The 21881-nt window shown below is 50.6% G+C and overlaps 1 protein-coding gene across 1 annotated transcript; it reads left to right on the forward strand.

Moving 5' to 3' along the window:
- Positions 1-19125: 19125 nt before the first annotated feature.
- LOC136552396 (UDP-glycosyltransferase 88B1-like) lies at positions 19126-21465 on the forward strand. The gene has a single exon (XM_066543957.1). The coding sequence runs from the start codon at positions 19646-19648 to the stop codon at positions 21215-21217; it is 1572 nt and encodes a 523-aa protein (XP_066400054.1). The 5' UTR covers positions 19126-19645; the 3' UTR covers positions 21218-21465.
- Positions 21466-21881: the final 416 nt, after the last annotated feature.

The raw sequence follows: 21881 nt of genomic DNA on the forward strand, positions 1-21881 counted from the left end.
CTATCTAACTCGTGTGTCTCTGTTGCCTTCTTGTTCTTGATCTCACGCTCCCCTGTCGATCAATCTACCTTCGTGGGATACCCCTTGGAGTACTACCGACGATATTCCGTCGACAGTTGGCGCGTCAGGTAAGGGATTGCGTGCTGTTTCCTTATCGAACAAGATGGCTTTTCCGGCAGGCTCTTCGTCCCTCCCGCAGCCCGGCCAGATCTTCACGGTCGGATCGATCTCGTGGATCATCAACGCTGACAGAGTCGGAGAGCTCCTTGAGCCGGTGCAGATTGATTCTGCTCTGATCATACCCGCACCTGTGACTGCAGATCTGATCTTGGAACCACTTCTGACATCTCCTTCATCAACAACTCGTCGCCCGCTTCCTCGCTACCAGAGGAGGAAGATCAACAACGATGATCTGATCGAATCCATCGATCGGGTCGGTCTGAAGCTTGCCGATTGCCTCTCCGTCGCCGAATCGGCTTTGGACACCTTGGTTCAGCGCCGACCATCCTCCAATCTAGATTTGTCGGAGGCTGCTCGAAAAACTCCAGGAGTCGCGGCTCTGCCCTTCGGGCTCACCAACGTCACCGCTACTTACCGAGATGCCCTGGGGGGAAAATTCGCCGACCAGGTGGGAGACACCCATCCACTCGTCGACCAGCTCGCCGTCCAGCCTCCGCCAACCGTCAACATGCTACACTTAGGCCAGTGCCCCGGAGTGTCCCCCCAGACTATCTCAGAGGAAAATCTAGGCTTCGAGTCTCAGGGCTCTACGGAGACCCTCGCCAAAACCTTCTCTGAGCAACTCTTTCTCCCACCCTTCCGGGGTGGTGCGATCTTCAACGTCATCGTCGACAACCCTCCTTGGAACGGTGAAACCGAGGAGGAACGCGTTGCTCGTGAGAACCAGAACGCCAACCGCGCGCAGCGCCGAGAAAACGAGGCAGCCATTGTGAGGGCTGAGGCTGCTCGGAATAATTAGCTCAATTCACAAGGAAGGCCACTCCCGCTCCACCGTGACCTCAACGAAGAGTTTCTCTGTGTTGACGGCCATGACGTCTTCAAGACTCCAAGCGCTAATTTGGCAGTGGCCACCAATGAGCTCGCCCGCCTCCCGTAGACGCCCAAGCTCGCCAAGGTCACCGCCATGCTTAAAGCGGCACACTGTTAGGTTAATAAAATTCGAGAGGATCAGAGACCTTCGTGCTCTACTAGCATGATTCGCCGATCAGCTATGCCAAGATCCAATCACCGTCCTAGTCAAAGCCATTTCGCCGACCAGTCACTGCCTCTTCAGGGGGGAGCCGGGGGCCACCGCGCCGAACACCATCACCCAACACGACCAGGCGGGCGAATAGGACGCTCGAGTGCACCTCAGCAACCTCCGGGATGCACGATGGCGTATCGAGCAACGTCATTTTGGTCGCCATGAAGACAAAGTACGTCGCCGCCAGGAGTACGAGCAGGAGTATGGCAACCCAGACTCAGCTCTCGAGCCAATCGACGCCGGCAATGTTGCAGCTGACGCCGACCACAACCCCGAAGGGCTTCTAGCATTTACGAGGGCGCTCCGAACACTTCAATGGCCCCGTGGTTTCAAAATCACTGGGGTCGAACCCTATGAGGGAAGGATGAATCCAACACAGTGGCTATAGGCTTATGCCACCACTATCTGCGCTGCCGGAGGAGACACCCATGTCATGGCGAACTATCTACCCATCATGCTCACACCACCCGCCATGAGCTGGTTTACTAGCCTTGCCTCGGACTCCATCAGATCCTAGGAAGAGCTAAAAAAAGTCTTCACCACCAATTATATGGCTACGTGTACTCGTCCGGGCAGCAAGCATGATCTCAACCGCATCAACCAGAAGCCATCCGAGCTCCTCCATAGCTACATTCAACGCTTTTCCGAGATGAGGAATTCTATTCCCAACATCACAGAAGCTGAGGTCATCACCGCCTTCACCCGAGGACTCCACCATCGCGAGCTTCGCTCCAAGTTCAACCGCAAGCCGCCCACAGGCATTGGCGAGATGATCACTACTACCAACTAGTATGCCGATGCCGAGGAAGTCGAGGTGCGCTTCAATGAGGATGCAGGCACTCATCGCCCACCTCGCCGCTACGACGACTGCCCCGACGACCGATGCCACAACGACCGTCGCTTCGATGACCACAGTTACCATCATGACAGCGGCCGTGATCAAACAGAAGGACCCAAGCCTAGCCAAAATCGCCGCCGGCGGCCAGACCACATCGTCGCCACCGTTAGTCAACCTCACGCCAAGCGCAACTACAACGAGTAGTACCAAAAGATCCTTGACGGCACATGCCCTCTTCACAAGAACGCCAAACACAAGATGAAGAACTGCCTCAGTTTGGCTAAGGAGTTCTAGGACAAGAAGCTGGACGACAACGTCAACGATGGAGCTGGAGGCTGCCGACCACCTAGGGGCAACAACAATGCTTTCTAGGATCACGACAAGGTGGTTGCCACCATCTTTGGGGGCCTCGCCTCCACCGAGAGTAGAAGAGAACGCAAGCTCGCTGCTCGACGGGTGCTCGCCGTCACTGCGAAAGACACCGCCGCCAACCCTAGCTATCGCCCATGGTCCGAGGTCCCCATCACCTTCAGCAGGGCCAACCAGTGGGCGGATATTCCCTACATAGGGCATTTCCCCCTCGTCCTCGATGCAACCGTCCAGAAGGTGCTCTTTAGAAAAGTGCTCGTCGACGGTGGGAGCGCTCTAAATCTCCTCTTTGCTGGAGCCCTAAAGGAGCTGGGCCTTAGTTTGTCAGATCTCACACCCTCCGACTCCTCCTTCTAGGGTGTGGTACCTGGCAGGGCCTCCAAACCGCTTGGAGAGATTACCCTACCAGTACAGTTCGGCATAGTAAGCAACTACCATGTCGAACACATCAACTTCTATGTTGTCGACTTCAACACCGCCTACCACGCCATACTTAGTCGGCCAGCTCTGGCCAAGTTCATGGTTGTACTGCACTATGTGTATCTGGTGCTGAAGATGCCTTCGCCTGCAGGAGTTCTGGCCCTATGGGCCAACCTCTCCATCGCCTATGCCTACGAGACAGAGAGTCTCGTTCTCGCCGAAGCCATCGACCTCTCTATCCAGATGGCCAGCGTGGTCACCGAAGCCAAGATGTTGTCCACCGATGACATGGAGATCCTAGAGCTAGAGCCTCCCCGTGCCTCCGCCAAGTCCAAGGAAATAAAGGAGGTCAGCCTTGGCCTCAACGACCCCTCCAAGACCATGAAGATTGGGGCTCACCTTGACCCCAAATAGGAAAGTGCGCTCGTCTCCTTCCTACGTGCCAACGCCGATGTGTTTGCTTGGAAACCTGTAGATATGCCGGGGGTACCACAGGAGAAGATCAAGCACTCCTTAAATGTCTCACCAACCGCCAAACCGATCAAGCAGAAACTCCACCGATTTGCGCTAGACAAGAAGGAGGCTATTAGGGTAGAAATAAAACGGCTCTTAGCTGCCGGATTTATAAAAGAAGTGTATCATCCTGAGTGGTTAGCATACCCTGTTCTTGTTTAAAAAAAGAATAAAGAATGGAGAATGTGCATTGATTACACTAATATTAACAAACACTGCCCTAAAGACCCCTTCGGTTTGCCTCGGATAGACGAGGTTGTAGACTCCACCGCCGGCTGCGAACTGCTCTCCTTCCTTGACTTTTACTCCGGCTATCACCAGATCTCCCTCAAGGAAGAAGACCAGATCAAGACATCGTTCATCATGCCCTTCGGTGCATACTGCTACACCACCATGTCCTTCAGTCTCAAGAACATCGGGGCGACCTATTAAAGGGCCATCCAGATGTGCCTCGATCAACAGATCGGCCGCAACGTCGAAGCTTACATCGATGATGTGGTCGTCAAGTCCAGGACCACCGACAATCTTATCGAAGAAACCTTCGCCAACCTAAAAAAGTACCGATGGAAGTTGAACCCTTCAAAGTGCATTTTTGGAGTTCCATCCGGTATACTGCTGGGCTACATCATAAGCGCTCGTGGCATCGAACCCAACCCGAACAAGGTCTCTGCCATCACCAACATGAAATGACCAACATGCATCAAGGATATACAAAAACTTACAGCCTGCATGGCTGCTTTAAGCCGCTTCATATCGCGCCTCGACGAAAAAGGGCTACCGTTCTTCAAACTCATCAAGGCCTTCGAGCGCTTTTCCTGGTCGAAAGAGGCAGATACAACTTTTGAGCAGCTCAAGGTGTTCCTAACAAAGCCTCCGATCATGACGGCGCCACGACTAGACGAAACTCTCCTGATCTACATCATCATTACTTCTCGCATTGTCAGCATAGCCATCGTGGTCGAACGTGAGGAGGCCGGGCATGCCTATAAGGTGCAACGCCCGGTTTATTTCATCAGTGAGGTTCTTAACGAGCCCAAGACTCATTATCCTCAGGTCCAAAAGCTGCTATATGCCATTCTGATTACGTCACGCAAGCTCTATCATTACTTTGAGTATTACAAGATCATCATGGTCACCGAGTTCCCTCTTGGGGACATCCTCCACAACAAAGAAGCCAATGGTCGTATCATCAAGTGGGTTGTGGAGCTCGGCACTTACTTCATTGAATTCAGAAGTAGGCCTACGATCAAGTCTCAGGCGCTTGCTGATTTTGTCGCTGAGTGGATTGAGATCCAAGAGCCCATCACCGCCACCTGCCCCGAGCACTGGGTGATGTACTTCGACGGCGCCCTAAACATCAACAATGCTGGTATGGGCATTCTGTTTATTACGTCGACCAAGGATAAGCTCCTATACATTCTCTGGATAAACTTTCTAGCCTCCAACAACGTCGTCGAATATGAAGCATGTCTCCATGGACTCCATATAGCCGTTGAGCTTGGTGTCAAACGCCTCATGGTATACGGGGACTCCGCGCTGGTCATCAACCAACTTAACAAAGACTGGTCTTGCTCTAGTGAGAAGATGGATGCATATCGCGCCGAAATCAGGAAACTTGAAGGAAAATTCTACGGCATCGAGTACCACCACGTGGTACGTGACCAAAATCAGCTCGCCGACCATTTATCTAAGTTAGGCTCTTCTCGCGCCGCGATCCCACCGGGGGTCTTCATTCAAGATCTCCTAGCGCTATCCATTAAAGAAGATAAGAAAGTTCAGGAAGTTCCCCTCGCCGAGCAGCTGGTATTGACAGTACCTTCGCTGGCCGTCGATTGGAGGGAACAATTCATCAAGTACCTTATCAGCACCGATGTATCCGCCGATAAGACTGAAACCGAACGCCTAATCCGTCGAAGCAAGCATTACGTGCTGGTAGATGGCAACTTGATGAGGAAAAGTGCCAAGGAAGAGATACTGCAGAAATGCATCACCCAAGACGAGGGAGTGAAGCTACTTCTCAAAATTCACTCCAGTTCCTGCGGCAACCACGTGGCCTCGAGAACACTGGTTGGCAAGGCTTTCCGAGCAGGTTTTTATTAGCCCCCTGGCCATCTTCGATGCAGAAGACCTCGTTCGATGTTGTGAAGGATGTCAGTTCTTCGCCAAGCAAATTCACGTGCCGGCACAAGAGCTGCAAACCATCCCAGCTTCCTAGCCCTTCGCATGATGGGGACTGGATATGATTAGGCCTTTCAAGCCAGCGCCAGGTGGTTTCTAGTACGTATATGTCGCCATTGATAAGTTCTCCAAGTGGATTGAGTGTAAACAGCTTGTCTCGGCTACTGCAAAGAAAGCAGTCGAGCTCTTCGAAGATATCATCCACAGATTCGATCTCCCAAATAGCATCATCACCGACCTTGGAACTACATTTACTGGCCATCACTTTTGGGACTTCTGTGAAGACAGTTGCATCTCCATCAAATACGTCTCCATTGCTCATCCTAGAGCCAACGGCCAGGTCGAACGGGTGAACGGCATGATCCTTGATGCCCTCAAAAAGAGACTATATCAGAGAGAAGAAAAGAACCTGGGCAGATGACTCAAGGAGCTACCAGCTGTAGTCTAGGGACTGTGTACTCAAGCTAGTCATAGTACCGGTGTATCTCCATACTTCTTGGTCTATGGCTCAGAAGCCATACTACCAGCGGACATTGCCTTCCGAGCACCGAGGGTGGAAAACTATGATGAAGAGCAGGCCATAGCTGTTCGGACAGAGGACATCGATAGGGCTGAGGAAGAACGCCTAATCACCTACGTCCGCACAACCAAATATCTAGAAGGCTTGCGGAGGTACTACAACCACAATGTCAAAGGTCGTTCATTTGCTGTCGGCGACCTCGTTCTCCATAGAAAATAAAAAATCAAAGGGATACACAAGCTCTCCTCCCCTTGGGAAGGGCCATACGTCGTCAAAGAGGTCACCCGACCAGGGTCTTATCGCCTATGTGACTTAGAAGGAATCGATGTTCCCAACTCATGGCACATCGAGCACCTTATACGTTTCTATCTTGAAACACCCCAGATATGTACTCTCCACTTTATGATGAACAAAGTTTTGGTCTCCATAAATTGTCTCCACCTTTTCTCCATTATGGTCTAATCTCCACTTGTGGTCGTCGAGCTCCATGCTACTCCATTGCGAACTCCAATACGAAATCGCCATAACTGCGTCGACCACATTTCTCCAAATCTCCAACGTTATCGCCGAACGGTTTTCTCCAATATCGCCGAACGAGTTCTCCTAGTCGCTGACATGTTTTTCCCAAAAATCGCCGAATGGTTTTCTCCAATATCGCCGAACACGTTTCCTCCAAATCGCCAACATATTTTGCCATGCTTTTTCTTCAAATCGCCGAACACTTTGCTCCAAATCTCCAAGATATTTCACCGATCAGCGAGCAACATACTTTCTTTTCTCTTCTCTTCGAAGAAGACCCAGTCTCCTGATCTCTCCCTACATGTGCCACAGGCTCCACGCTCTGTGTTATGGGTGGTCGGCTGTGGTTCCTCGATCACGCCTGTTCTTCCTACATGTCCACGGGCTCCGCGCTCGATGTTATGGACTATGGGCTAGCCAAGGCCAAGAGCTCAGCACAGAACTAATTGCTTGGACGCCGCTTATACTACCTATATCTCTAAGTTATTTCAATAACCACCGAGCAGCACATGTTTTGCTCTTTTCTCTATGGAGATGACCCAGTCTCTGATCTCTCCCTACATATGCTACGGGCTTCGCGCTCTGTGTTATGGGTGGTCGGCCACGGTTCCTTGGTCACACCTGTTCCTCCTACACGTGCATGGGTTCCACGCTCGACGTTATGGACTATGGGCTAGCTAAGGCCATAGGGGTCAGTAGCGAACTAACTGCTCGGACTCTACTTATAACCTGTATAAATTCATCATGGTCAAAACTACGAAGATTTTTTCGCCGAAATACAAGCAAACTACATACATATGCACCTTGTAACATTTATCACATACATAATTGTTTTTTGCACTTCCGTGCGTTCTAACTACACTGTCAAGATATTACAGATACTAATCTCTGAGCAGATCACCGAGCTCTACCATCACTGTCTGTCTCACCGAACAGGCCTATATCGCTGGCTAGCTTCTTCGCTACGTCCTCCACCACATCCTCCAGGTACTGGGTCTCTGCATTGCTCAGCCCTTCGGTGAACCCGCCCCTATCGACTGAAGGTCGATGGTTGGGTAATGGGATCGAACCACCGTGAGGACATGAGTAGCGACGGGCACAATGGTGTCGTGGTTGAAGCTTTTGAAGTTCTCCCACGCCGCTTTGCACCTCTGGATGATGGTGTCCGAACGTTGCCGCCTGCCATCGGGCTGAGTAGACGTTTCTAGGTCAACGCAGTCAAACACCGGTTTAATTGCGGTGACTACAGCACCGAAGTTATCCCTTTGGGTCTTGGCCTCCTGCACCAGCACATCAAACTGTGCCTTGGCTTTATGACAATAGCCTGCAAGCGTTACAATGTTCCATCATACAAGGAAACTACTTCAACAGTAATTCCGACCAGGAGGTATTCACCTTTTAGCTCCTCGGCCAGTTTGTCTGTTCGCTCAGACTCCTTTGCCTTCTCCTGTTGAAGTTGTTCGATGGCCTAGCGCAGTTGGCCAAGCTCCGTGTCTTGCTCTACAGGCGCAACAAGTTACCACCAAAAATATGATTGTTCAGCAATATAAAGTACATTCGCCGATATACCGTACCTACTTTCTGCTCGGATACACTTCTGAGCTATTTGGATTTATGTTCCAACTGCTCGGCAGCACCCCTCAGTTGTCCAGAGATAGCGGCCAGCTGCTCGGACTAGCTATGCAGCTGCTCGGACGCAGCCACCAGCTGCTCAAACAGGACCCCCCCTCTGGTATTCTAGGTCTCGCGTGTTGGACTCTACAAGGTCTCTTTCGAGCCGGGCCCTCTAGATGTTTCTCTCCGAGACGTTCATCGCCTCTTTGAGTTTTTCGTCCTCGGCGAGGGGCTTAATCCTCTTTATCATCTGGCGGCGCTGCTCGGCAGTCCGAGTTATCTCCTGCAAATGTACAATGACAATGTCGACATCCAATTCCCAATGTCAAAGAGGAGCATTCCAGACACAGTACTAACCTTGATCTGTTTTGTCACCCCGGCAAGGGTGGTCTCTAGTCTCTTGAACTCCCTGGTGGTGTCCTCCTCTTCGATAATTACAATATCATCGTTGCGCTTACGAAGGATTCGAATAGCTTGGGGTCGAGGTTCATCACGCTCGATCTCCTCCACCTCATCCTCCTCTGCTGCAGCCGGAGGCACCACCTGGGGGCTCGGTGGCCAGATAGTGGATCCGACCATGCCCTCTAACGCCTCGAGGAGCGTTGTTTGTTCCTTCGACATTGTAAGATTCTCTGTTCCAGATTCCGGCGTGACGCTGGTAACTACAGCTTCTACTACAGAGGTCCTGGCGATGCCCGCCATTGCCAAGGGTGCAGTCGCCGACTCGTTCGTCATCGACGACAACTGTTCGCCGCCGCCAAGTCCACCAATGGCGGCAGTTGGCTCCCCCGCGTGCTGACGGGCACTCGGGGACTCTAGGATGGGGTCCACCGGCATCCCCTCCATCCTGGAGCCAGCCTTTGGCTGCTCGTCAGTTTGGATGGGTGGGACTGGATCCGTCGTACGCCTTGCACTGCATCAAGTTAGCTCGTCAGTCACCACAAAAGCTAAGAAAATACAGCATAGTAACTTTAAGATAAGGATACTTACGGTTTGGTCTGTCGGTTCAATTTTTTGATTCGGCGGTGCCTGCTTGAGCCCCTAGGCGCATCCTTGGGGTTGACTTCCATGCTCTACGGGGGGAGGTCTCAGCTCTTCCACAGTCGACCTCTATTCTGCCCGCTGCTCTGGGGCCCTCTCCGCCTATTGCTCCGGGTTCGCCTCCGCCTGTCGCTCGGGGACTCTCATCGCTTGCACCTCAGGGATTCCCGTTGTCTGCTATGTGAGAACTTCCCTCACCTGCTGCTCGGGGACTTCTCTCGTCTGTGGCTCAGGGACTTCTTCTCCTCCCTTTGATTGATCCCTCGCGCACGTGCTGCATGGAGGCTCCTTCGCGCTTAGTGGAGGAGCCGTCTGAACTTCGTCGTCATTAGACCAGTCGAACACAATGGTCCTCCATGTTCGAGTGGTCTAATCATCACTAAGCAAGATGCTGCCTAGTTTGAGGGGAGTAGCAGCCGTCGTCTTCCTCTTCTTCTAGGCCAGCTCGTCTATCGCTGCCCTCTTCCCCCGGGCTTTCTTCGACACTGGGGGAGGACTCTCTGTTCGACCAGCATCCATACCTTCGGACTTCAAAGAAACACCGACGGAACTTTCTTCAGGCTAAGTCGACAGTCGGGCATCCACCGCTGGCGGCCAATCGCCCTTTGGCACACTTGAAAAGTACACCGCCCTATCCTGCGAGTGGATCCTCGCATAAGTAAATTAGTCTACTGCTCAACAATGACAAAGAATAAAAAGAATCAGGAATGTACGACTGATGTATTTACCTGAAGAGGCAGATTTTTGCAGTTGAAGGGCTTCGTATAACCTGACAAGTTGAATGAGGCAAACAGAGCGAATAGCTCTATAGCCCGCTCTTCAACAACATTCTTTGATAGCATCTCTGGCCTCTCCCGGGTACCGTCAGTCTCCCCTTTGAACACGAAGCTTGGGTGCGCCCTCTTCTTACAGGGCTAAATGCGGCGCACTATAAAACTAGCCACCACCAATCTGCCATTGGTCCTCACACCCTTTATTAAGCTGAGGAGTTCCCTCACTTGCTCCATATCATCGCTGCTTGGCATCTCTGACCAACTCCTCTGGCTCTCCAGGATGTGGTCGGCGTCGCAGCGGACTGCTGGGTGGCTTTGTTTCATGTAGAACCACTTGGCGTTCCACCCCTTCAGTGACGTATTTAGTGGCATGGTGAGGTACTCGCCCACCATCCCATCGCGTAGCTGAAGTTACACCCCGCCGACCACCTTGGAACCACCGCCGCCTCTCTTTTTTAGCCAGAACAGGTAACGTAAGAGGTCAGAATGGGGGAGGATTCCGAGATATGTCTCACAGAAATGGATGAAGATTGAGATGTGCAGAATGGTATTGGGATGAAGGTTGCACAGACTAACCGCCCAAAGCTCCAACAGGTCCCTCAGGAACGGATGAACAGGAAATCCCAACCCGTGCCAGAAATAATCCTCGAATACCACCACTTCATCGGTATGAGGCGTTGGGAAGGACTCACCAAGGGCCGGCCGCCATCCGGTGGTAGCACGGTCAGGAAGAACGCCAGCCTCTACCAATCTGTTAAGCTCCGCCTCTCCCGTTTGTGACGGCACCCACTCTTCATCCCATCGGGCGCCGGTGCTCGCCTTCTTGGGGCTTGTTTTCTTCGATTTGGCAGCTCCTTTCTTCGGCGCCATCTCTCCGATGTGATTGAGGTTCGGCGACGGAATCAAATGTGGAAGCAAAGCTAGAAACGCGAGGTTTGAGGATGAAGATGGAATGGTAGAGTGGCAAAGATGGGAACATGGGATGCGGCGGCACAGTTATAAATCTGTGCTCCTCTGGATTCTCTGGCGTGGCTTAATGGGCCGTTACATGGGCTTTCACGCAACCACAGCCCACGTCGCTCATTTATCACTGTCATAAGTTGTTATTCGCCAAATAATCACTGACTTCTCTGCCATTTATTGAGGCTCAGTAATCGTTACTATACAACCATTCCTCTAGGTTTTTTTCTCCACGGTTGGATTCCTCCGATGTCTCCGCTTGTGGCTCAGGGACTGGCTACCTGCTCGGCTGGTTTTTCACTACTTCTCTGTTTCTGACCCTGGCACCATGTGACTCCATCACCTACTGTCAGGCTTGGGGACTAAGTGGGCACACTTCCCCTTGCAGTGACTGTGCTTTTCGGGTCTACGCCCAGGGACTGGCTGCCTACTCAGCTGGTCTTCTATTCTTCTACTTTGGACCCTAGCACCAAATGACTATGTCATCTACTGTCAGGCTCGGGGACTAAGTGGGCACACTTCACCTCGCGGTGAATGTGCTTGCTTTTTTCTGGAAGACTCCGTGCCTTTCGAAGCTGAACAAGACTAATTCCTTCTCTCGTGGTCAGACTCTAAGTGGGCACACTTGGTCCACTATGAAGAAATTTTTGATTCTGGACTTGAGCTCCTTACACCCTTATGGCAAGTCGTGCTTGGGTTATCCTGCTCAGCTACGGTTCGTGCTGCTCGATAATAGTACACGTTGCTCGGTATTTGCTCATAACTGCTCGGCAACTCATCACGGTGGTTGGACCATGAGTTCGACTGCTCGGCTTTGTTCGCACCTACTCGGACAAGCTCAAGACGGCATTGCACAATGGGTATAAGGTGCTCGGGGACTAGCTATGGGGGGGTATAACCCTAGATACCCACGGCAAACCACATGGGCTACACCCTCAGGGGCAGCCCAGCCCACAAGACAAAGCCTTGCGGGGCACGACTCTGGTCGGCGCCTTTCGCAAGACATCTGGAAGATATCCTGAAGATACTACGAGATCTGTTAGGATATGTATGATCCCAAGATTCCTGTAATCAGTTATTACTTTCTAGTTATCTCTCAGATCTAACCGACTTGTAACCCTGCTCCCCGGACTATATAAGGCGGGCAGGGACCCCCTCCAAACTCACGTAATATCATACGATAGCTAATATAAACCAACAGACCACAGGAGTAGGGTATTACGTCATACAAACGACCTGAACCTGTCTAACTCGTGTGTCTCTGTTGCCTTCTTGTTCTTGATCTCACGCTCCCCTACCGATCAATCTACCTTCGTGGGATACCCCTCGAAGGACTGCCGACGATATTCTGTTGACAATCTACCCAAACCACTTGGTGGGAATGATTCTTAGGTGTCCTTGCATGTTTTGATGTAACTCAAAAGACCCCAAAAGCTCAAATTCAAGGAAACCACCAAAATCAAGAGAAAGGGATACCGGGAGAGGAAGGACACCAAAACTCAAATCACAAGAGCATGAGACAAGGATCTGAATCTCGGAGGACAAAAGAAGGTTAAGGCCTCCATTCCCACTTAGATCAGGTCTACAAAGTTGTTTTACATAGATGAATAATTTGGCTAAATCATCTGCGGATCACTACAACAGTCTAGAGGCAGAAACCCTAACAAGGATAAAAGAAATGTCTGACTGGAGAAATAGAACTGCAGTGATAACACTGAGTGGAGGCAGCTCCATTTTATTTATAGGCCTATTACACAATTCTACTAGTGCCCCTTGATATTTTGCGTGAACCAGCTAACCCCAGGGGTATTCTGGTCCAACTCTCTCTCTGTCGATCGAACGGCCACGCTTCCTTCATAGATTTGCTTCGCCTTGACGCAACCTCTGTGATTCTGCCACGTACTGCCTCCGATTCCCGCTGGAACCATACCTGGATTTTGAGGACAAACCCGTGAAACCCTCCGCCAGTGGTTTTGAGGACCAAACCACTCGCGAGTAGCGTACTCTATACGTATCCCCCGTACCTCGAGACGTATCCCCGCCGTCCTCGACCGCTCGGCTGCCAAGTCTTCTAGAGCCTCCGCCCGACTTGCTCGACCGCCTCTTGACTTGGTCAACACGGTCACCATGTACACTTGCACTTGTCAATGTCTCCAGGTGTCAGACTGTCAGCCACCGTGGCTGGTCATCCAGCCTCCTGGTCCCTCAGTCCAAGCCCAGCATCCGTCCTTCACTGCTCCTGGTTCATCGGCACGGACCCGCTTGACCTTCACCTTCACCGTCGACTACCACCTCCGAGCTCCACACCTACGCACCACAAGCCAAGAAATATATTGCACAACACAACTCACGTCATTGTTAGTTCACAAACTTAACCTGAAGCGCAGCTCGTTGACAAACAATCATCACAATATGGAACCACAAGGGCAGGTGTCAAACTTTGTGTTCGCAGATGGCCTCTTGCTGCAAAGTTCAACGTCTACAGTACTTCAGTGGAGCCGCTACGTATGTATGCCACAAGAACGTGTGGCGCGAAATCAGCCACGGGCCCACGGCATGTGGTTTGCAGTGATATGATGCCGAGGGTGAAGGGTTAGCTAGACCAGCCATGCATATAGATACACATGGTGTGCCTAGCTAGGATATATTCCCCTCCATCCATTATATTGCACACAACGAAGGCCTGACTGCTTGCCTACATCGATCTATCCACGTACAGGAATATAATGGACCTAGCTAGGGCACAAAACCAGAATACAATTCGCCCGTAGTACACTCTATCCACTCACATCACATGTTGTACAACAGTCATCATGCACTAAACAGAGCTAGTGTGATCGGTAGCTTGTCTAGATCGCGTTAGGTTCTCTGTTCTCAGTTCTCGCCAGGCAGTGTCAAATGGCCATGGCCCATGGGGAACTTTTTTTTTTTTTTGACAACCTCCCACGGGGAACATTAACGTCGTCCTTCTCCTCAAGGTGAGCAGGCGGCGGCTTTCAAGCTGTGCATGAGGTAGCATGTAGCGCCCACGAAGCGCAAGGACGATGATGACCTGTGGTGGTGTTCGTGGCAGCTCGGAAGCGAGTACAGTACTACTAGTAGAGCCCGCTGCAACTACTGTGATTGGTGTCATTCGTTCATTGGGTTATATGTCTTGGAGCTACTCATCGCCGTTCACATCCATTGCTACATGTTCGCTTGAATTTATCAGCCCGCTTATCAGCTAGAATCTACAGTATTTTTTTCTCACAACAAAACGGCTTCAGCCGGCTTATCAGTCGGCTTTAGTACCAGCCGAACATGCCTAGGTGATGACATAAAAGAAGCTTCTTTGTCTCCAAAGATATGATTCTACTAGATTTAGAAGTCTAGCTATCTTGAATTTGATCATGTTTATAGGAAATAGTAGCACCATGTTTGATCCTAAACAGATATGCTATGAAAATATATTTGACGACAAAAATATTTAGCATGATAAATATTATTACTTTTAGAAAATTTTTAATCAAATTTCACACTGTTTAACTATTATAGATTGCATCCTTTCCGGAATGAGAGATTTGATGCTGCTTCCACTTTGATTCTGTAACACCCTAGGTGTTTGGCTTCGACAAAAGTGCATTTCATTTCATAAACATATGCATCGTCCATGTCACCATGCCATTGTCACTGAAACATACATATGCAACATTCGCAAATTCTGTTTGTTTCATACTTGATTGCTTATGAATGGTAGTAGTGCCACATGTGAATGCAACATGAGTTTCTTATACCTTGAAAGATGGCAACATGGTAGTAATATGACAAGTATAAAATAACAAGGTCATGAAACATGTGAAACATGAAATTGCAACATTTAAGTGAATTGGTTGTTTTTGTTTGCTTTATCACATGTGATCATTAGAAGTTGGTATAACAATTGTGTAAAGTGGTTGATTATGGTCTAATACACCTTAACTACACTTAGGGTAATTGTTGGAACATTGTTCATGTAGATCAAAATGACAAAAATGCCCTCAAGTGGAGGTTTGACTTGAATTGACCCTTAGAGTGCCACTGTTTGACTGATTCAAAAGACCAACTTAGAGACTTTGCATGGTTGTGCACTCTTTACCAAAGTTGTAGCTAATTTATCAAGGAACAAAAGTTGTTTTATGATCAACTCATGAAAATGTGTGGAACAGCCTCAAACATGGCCCACAAGTCATTCTTGATGGTGGATTCAACACTGAAAAATATTCTAAGTCATAACTGCATTTTCAGTTGGATCAAGCCCACTTTGGCTTGATGTAACTTCGGATCCATGGCGAATTAGATGATGGTCCTTGAAAATAAATTGTAGATGGATGGTAGACCTACAATTTTCATGTACACTATTTTTGCAATGGATCAACGGTTTAGCCGTACTCAGACGTTGAATTCGCGCTGTCAGTCATCATCGTGAACACTGAATCGCAATTTTCAAAAAATGGTCAGAGCTCGCCGTGGCCGACCGGCGCAGGAGCTGCTCGCCGCGTGGCACGCATGCTCGGCCGAAGTCTCCACGTCGCGCATCCGAGCTCCAGAAGAAGGCCAGTGCCTGCCCGACGCACTTGCCTGCTCCATTTGCCTCTCTCTCGCCTCCACCGCGCGTAGCGCCAAGCCATAGCAGCTTCCCCATTTCCGACCGAGTGTCGCCATCGTCGTGCAAGCTCGCCACTGCAAAAACGCGTTGCCCAGTTCGTCAATAGCTTCGCCGTGATCCCCTCTACCACCTCCACCTTTCAATCGGTCCATTTGAGCCTTGGTAAGGGTGAAATCACCATTTCTTCCACCGCCGTCATGGCGGGACCTCGCCGGAGTTGGCGCTCCCCGTGGCCAACGGTCACCGCAACCTTCCCATCCCTTCTCTCTCTTGCGCTAGGTCCTGTGAATGCCACTGATGCTCGTAGGGTCACCCATTAGGGCTGCGATGCCGTCGTCTCGCCGGAGCCAGCCATGCCGTGGCCGTGCGCCGCCATGGCCATCGCCATTGCTTTTAGCCACAGCAATAGCTTCAATTGAGGGCACCACTAGATGCGCACGGGCGAGGAGAACATCGTAGTACCGCTGGACTCGCCGGAGAGGCCACCGACGATGAGCTACGCCGTCGTCTTCCTCCCTTCCCCTGCCTGTGTCACTGTCGCGCGGGTCCCCTTTGTCAATCGCTGCTGCAGAGGCGGGAGCCAGCCTGGGCCACGTCGTTCTGGGCCGCGCTGGCGTTCGCTTGCGCAAGCACTGTGGGCCGCCGAGTCTGACCGGGCCGGCCCAGCAGTAGAGTAGGGTTTCAAATTTGTTTTTGTTTTATTCTTTTCACAGATTTGTGTATATATTCAAAAATATGTATCTTCTAGTTGGTAGATTCAAATGATGTGGTTCCAATTTTGCTGAGTTCATGATAATGTCTAGTTTATATTAAAAATATGATTTATGCCATGTTCTGTTATGAAAATGGGAGTTTCTATTTATCTCTTTTAATCATGGAGGAAATAGGGATAATTATATCTTTTTCTATGAAGCTCCAAATGGCATGAAATTTTTATGGTGTACTACTCATATCATGAATAGCTTGTAGTTAAATTTTCATATATTTTGGACACTGTATGTAGGAGATAGAAAATTATCTTGTTTGCATGGATGGATCTTGTGTGAATTTTCATAAATTTTCTATAGATCCAGTAAGGGTAAAATTTGGTGAGTGCTATTCTTATGCTAGAATGATGCTAGGAAAAATGTGAAATCTATTGCTTGACACTTTTCATTAGGGTTTCCTAATTATGCTAGAAATAGACATGCCACATGTTATTTTGGATACAAGCAAGTTCTGCTTGCCCAATGGCTTTGAAATTTTTATGGTAGTCTATATCCTACAGCAAGTCATTTGAATTTATAGAACTCTGGTTATGATTGAATTAAGGGAACTACCCGTGTGAATATGAAACTTTAACTGTTGTTTTAAGTATGCCTTTACTATTTCTAAGTTTATGGTAATGTTTCTAGGTGTTAGGCCTTTAATTGAAGATGAGCATCTTTATTTTAGGTTATACAAGTTAGGTAAGTTGATCTCATTCTTCAAGTTAAGTTAGATACACGTTTTAAAGTAATTTGAATAGAGCTATTCTTAATCGGTAAACGAGTGTCCAGTGATGTGCTCGTAAACACTTACTGTGCTTCATTCATCATGAGCATCATGTCATTTTCTTATGCATCCATGATATTTATCTTGTGCATCGGCATGTAAATAGGTGTACCGGAAGGTGTGACCCTGCTGGAATTCGAGGAACCGAGCGAGCAGCAGCAGCCGACACCGGAGGTTCAGGAGGTGCAGCCTTCAGGAGAAGTGCCAGACGAGATCGACGTTGAGTGCCCGGATCACCGTCCGTGCAACTTTGTGAAAGGCAAACCCCGTAGCATATTAAGCCTCCTAATTTCCGAAATACAGTTAAAATATTATTGTTACATATATATATTGTTGCATTAAGTTTAGGTGTTGGATGCAAACACTTGCTGCATTGGTTATCCAATTCTTGTCCAGATATTGATACCCTGAATCCTATGTAGCTCAGGCTCGTGTAGTGCTTAGCCCTGCTTAAACATGGTAGAAGTCAGGTGATTTCCTGTCACCTGCGAGATATAGGAAGATACATATGGCACGGTTGGTTATATTTGCTATCGTGGAAAAGAACCAGTCTTAATTTGAAATGAAGACCGGACGGAGGCTTGCAGGTTTGCAGTGACTCCGTCTGTGTCGCTTAAAGACTGAATCTTGGAGCCTTTCCTGTTCATGTTGAACGCATGCCTCTCTCTTAGTTGGCCGTGTCCGAAGACCGACCGCGAAGCCGAGTAGCTCAACTCAGGCCGGGAGTCGATAAGTATAAAGTACGCCTCGGAAGGGAGCCATAGGCGTGAGTCCAAGGGCAGGTGATTTCAAAGTCCTAATCGTCCTGGCAGAAGGGTAATCCCTGAGAGCGCTGGCGCTGATCGAACCCGTGAATCTGGTTCCTGAGTTATCCCAAAGGTGACCCACGGCTACCCTTGCAAAGTATGCCAGGGTGAGAGTTAGGAATACTCCCTCAGCTGAGTTGTAATTCGATTCGAGTCGTCGTCTCTCCCGGTTAGTGAGAACTTGATGGGCTTATCTCCAAAGTAGATACACTAAATAACCTAATGGTTCGAAAATGATGATATGATGATGACAACCTTATTATACCTGCTATGGTTAATATTGTTTGTTCCTAATAAGTGAGTGCTCTAGTACAGGTGCAAATCTAGTGAACAGGTAAATGATGATAACTTGATGCTAAGTTTAAATTGGTTACTATAATCATAAGCTCTTTTATGCAACTGTGTCAAGCTAGCCCACCTCATAAGCCTTGCATGACCCTTGGTGTCTTTTATTTCTGGTTTTGACGGGTAAGTCTAGCTGAGTACCTTCTCGTACTTAGGGTTTATCTCCCACCTGTTGCAGATGACCAGTTCTACTTTGGTTGCTGCAAGTACTGCCTTCTCCCGGCTGGGGGATGAAGACTAGACCGTTGGGCACGGTCTCTCGTAGTTCTCGTACCTGATGATGCTTTTGTGGGACATGACTCAGATCTGGCAATGTATTTGAAACTATGAAGTTATGTACTAAACTATGTTACTTTCGCAAATTCAAACTTGATTTGTAATATTTATTTAAACTCTGATGGATGTAATCCGAATGCTACTCGTGAAATGTTGTAACGAATGATGTGTTGTATTGAATCACTACGGTCTTGGTTTGTATGTCGAGAGTTGGTTGAAATCTTTCGTGATTTCCGAACTACCGGGATTATAGGAGCTTAAGTACAGGAATTTGATCACTCCGGTGATTGTTTTTGTACTTACGTTCTTACGATTTGATCGGTTTTTCTTCAATACGCAGGAGGCTTGCGCGTTGTTGTGTTCAGAAGAAGAGCAAAACGAGTTTGGTTACACGTGCGCTTACTTGGCACCGGCCGTAGCCCCCAAAATATAAAACTCTATTTGACATTAATAATGTAATAACGAAAGGGACCGGACTGTCAACGCCGCATTAGACTTCCTTCTGGACCTCAGTAAAAGACTACTTTTTTCTTCAATACGCAGGAGGCTTGCGCGTTGTTGTGTTCAGAAGAAGAGCAAAACGAGTTTGGTTACACGTGCGCTTACTTGGCACCGGCCGTAGCCCCCAAAATATAAAACTCTATTTGACATTAATAATGTAATAACGAAAGGGACCGGACTGTCAACGCCGCACTAGACTTCCTTCTGGACCTCAGTAAAAGACTACTTTTTTCTTCGATACGCAGGAGGCTTGCGCGTTGTTGTGTTCAGAAGAAGAGCAAAACGAGTTTGATTACACGTGCGCTTACTTGGCACCGGCCGTAGCCCCCAAAATATAAAACTCTATTTGACATTAATAATGTAATAACGAAAGGGACCGGACTGTCAACGCCGCACTAGACTTCCTTCTGGACCTCAGTAAAAGACTACTTTTTTCCTCTGCAGAGACCGGCCAATCCTTTTCCCCGGCCTCAATCCAGACTAGACTTTTGGTGTCCCTTTCTGCTCTGCGCTCGCTCGCTACGGCCTGTGCGAGCAACAATTTATAGAGCATGTGCAGACTCAACCACAGCGCACAATTGGAGTCGGAGCTCGTACACTTAGCTAGCGCAGCAACACAAGCTCTTTTGTCAGGAGGGTGGAATATAATGGCGAGCCTCAACGTGCTGCTCCTCCCTGAGCCCGGCTCCGGCCACCTCATGTCGCTCATCGAAGCCGGGAAGCGCCTGCTCGGCCACGGCGCCGGCGGCGGAGACGACGAGGACCTCGGCCAAGAGTTCACGGTGACCGTCCTCGTCGTGCGGCCGCCGACGCCAGAGTCGGCGTCCGAGGTGGGCGCGCACGTCCGGCGCGTCGCGGCGTCCGGCATTGGCATCCGGTTCCACCACCTCCCGGCCGTGGATCCCCCCGCGGACTGCGCCGGCAACCTGCAGGCGTTCAAGTCGCGCTACCTGGAGCTCTACAAGCCCCACGTGGAGGCCGCGGCGAGGGAGCTCGGCGCCGCGGCGCTCGTGGTCGACTTCTTCGCCACCACCGTGCTCGACGTGGCTCGCGCGCTCGCCGTGCCGACGTACGTCTACTTCACCTCCACCGCCGCGCTGCTCGCGCTCACGCTGAGGCTGCCGGCCCTCAACGAGACGGTCGCCGTCGACTTCGAGACGTTCGAGGGCACGGTGGACGTCCCGGGCCTGCCGCCCGTGCCCGCGGGAAACATCCCCGGGTTCCTGGGACGCAAGGACAACCCCAACTTCACGTGGTTCGTGTACCACGGCAGACGTTTCATGGACGCGGACGGCATCATCGTCAACACGGTGACCCAGCTCGAGCCTGGGCTTCTCACCGCCATCGCCGAAGGCCGGTGCATGCCGGGACGACCGGCGCCGCCGCTGTACCCGATCGGCCCGGTGCTGAACCTCGGTGTGGAAAATGCGTCCGACGACGAGGCGTGCGTCCGGTGGCTCGACTCGCAGCCGCAGGCGTCAGTGGTGTTCCTCTGCTTCGGGAGCCTGGGCTGGTTCGACGCCGCCAAGGCGCGCGAGGTCGCCACGGGGCTGGAGCGGAGCGGCCACCGGTTCCTGTGGGCGCTGCGCGGCCCTCCCGCGGCGGGCTCGCGGCACCCGTCGGACGCCGACCTAGACGAGCTCCTCCCCGCGGGGTTCCTGGAGCGGACCAAGGACAGGGGCCTCGTGTGGCCTCGGTGGGCGCCGCAGAAGGCGGTGCTCTCCCACGGGGCCGTGGGCGGCTTCGTGACCCACTGCGGGTGGAACTCGACGATGGAGAGCCTGTGGCACGGCGTGCCGCTGGTGCCGTGGCCACTGTACGCGGAGCAGCACCTGAACGCGTTCGAGCTCGTGTCCGTCATGGGCGTGGCCGTGGCCATGGAGGTGGACAGGAAGCGTGACAACTTCGTCGAGGCCGCGGAGCTGGAGCGGGCGGTGAGGGCCCTGATGGGCGGCGGCGAGGAGGGGCGGAAGGCGCGGGAGAAGGCCGCGGAGATGAAGGCCGCGTGCCGCAAGGCCGTGGAGGCGGGCGGGTCGTCGTACATGGCGCTGGAGAGGCTGCGTGATGCGATTCGCAAGGGTGCAAGTGCGACAGCCGCTCATTCGAAGGCGCCGCTCATTTGAATGAGTCCAGACTCCAGACGTTCGCACGTCCATATCGACGGTGTCCGCTTCGTCGTGGTGAAAGGGGCGTCGTGTTTGAGATGCCGGCGTCGAGCCGTCGACACACACACACACACACACACAGAGAGAGAGAGAGAGAGAGAGAGAGAGAGAGAGAGAGAGAGAGAGAGAGAGTTTTATTGTCTTGTGTAATGATCTTCATATGTGATCATGTCTACTCGCTCGGTGGTATCATATGCTGCATCGTTGTCCAGTACACTTCCATCTATTTTTCTCTACTCCATACCACTCAAGTAATTAGAGCACTGAGCCTTTGTCGATCATTTCATTACCGACACCGAGAGCAGTCGCACGCGGTACATGGACAGTGACGCCGTAATCCATTCAGAACAGAAACTTGTTATCGCCTTATCCTCCCTGCAGACGAAGAGCAAGAGTGAGAGCGTGCTTTTCGGGCTTTTGGCTCAGACATCAGACACTGGTGGTGAGTGGTGTGACCAGTTGGGGGCTCCTTGCCCCTCCAGTTGACCTCAAAAAAAGGTTATCGCCTCATCGGTGTGGTCCGGACGCCATCTTTGATTATAATTGGGTTTGGTCTATTTTTAATTTAATTAAATTTAATATTTTTTAAGAATCACATTAAATGATAGGTGTAATAAAGTCT

Source organism: Miscanthus floridulus, chromosome 4 (genome assembly GCF_019320115.1).
Source record: "Miscanthus floridulus cultivar M001 chromosome 4, ASM1932011v1, whole genome shotgun sequence".
NCBI classification, from domain to species: Eukaryota; Viridiplantae; Streptophyta; class Magnoliopsida; order Poales; family Poaceae; genus Miscanthus; species Miscanthus floridulus.

Excerpts from the sequence above, each read along its gene's own strand:
- LOC136552396 (XM_066543957.1), top strand. The coding sequence starts at position 19,646 with ATGTGCAGACTCAACCACAGCGCACAATTGGAGTCGGAGCTCGTACAC.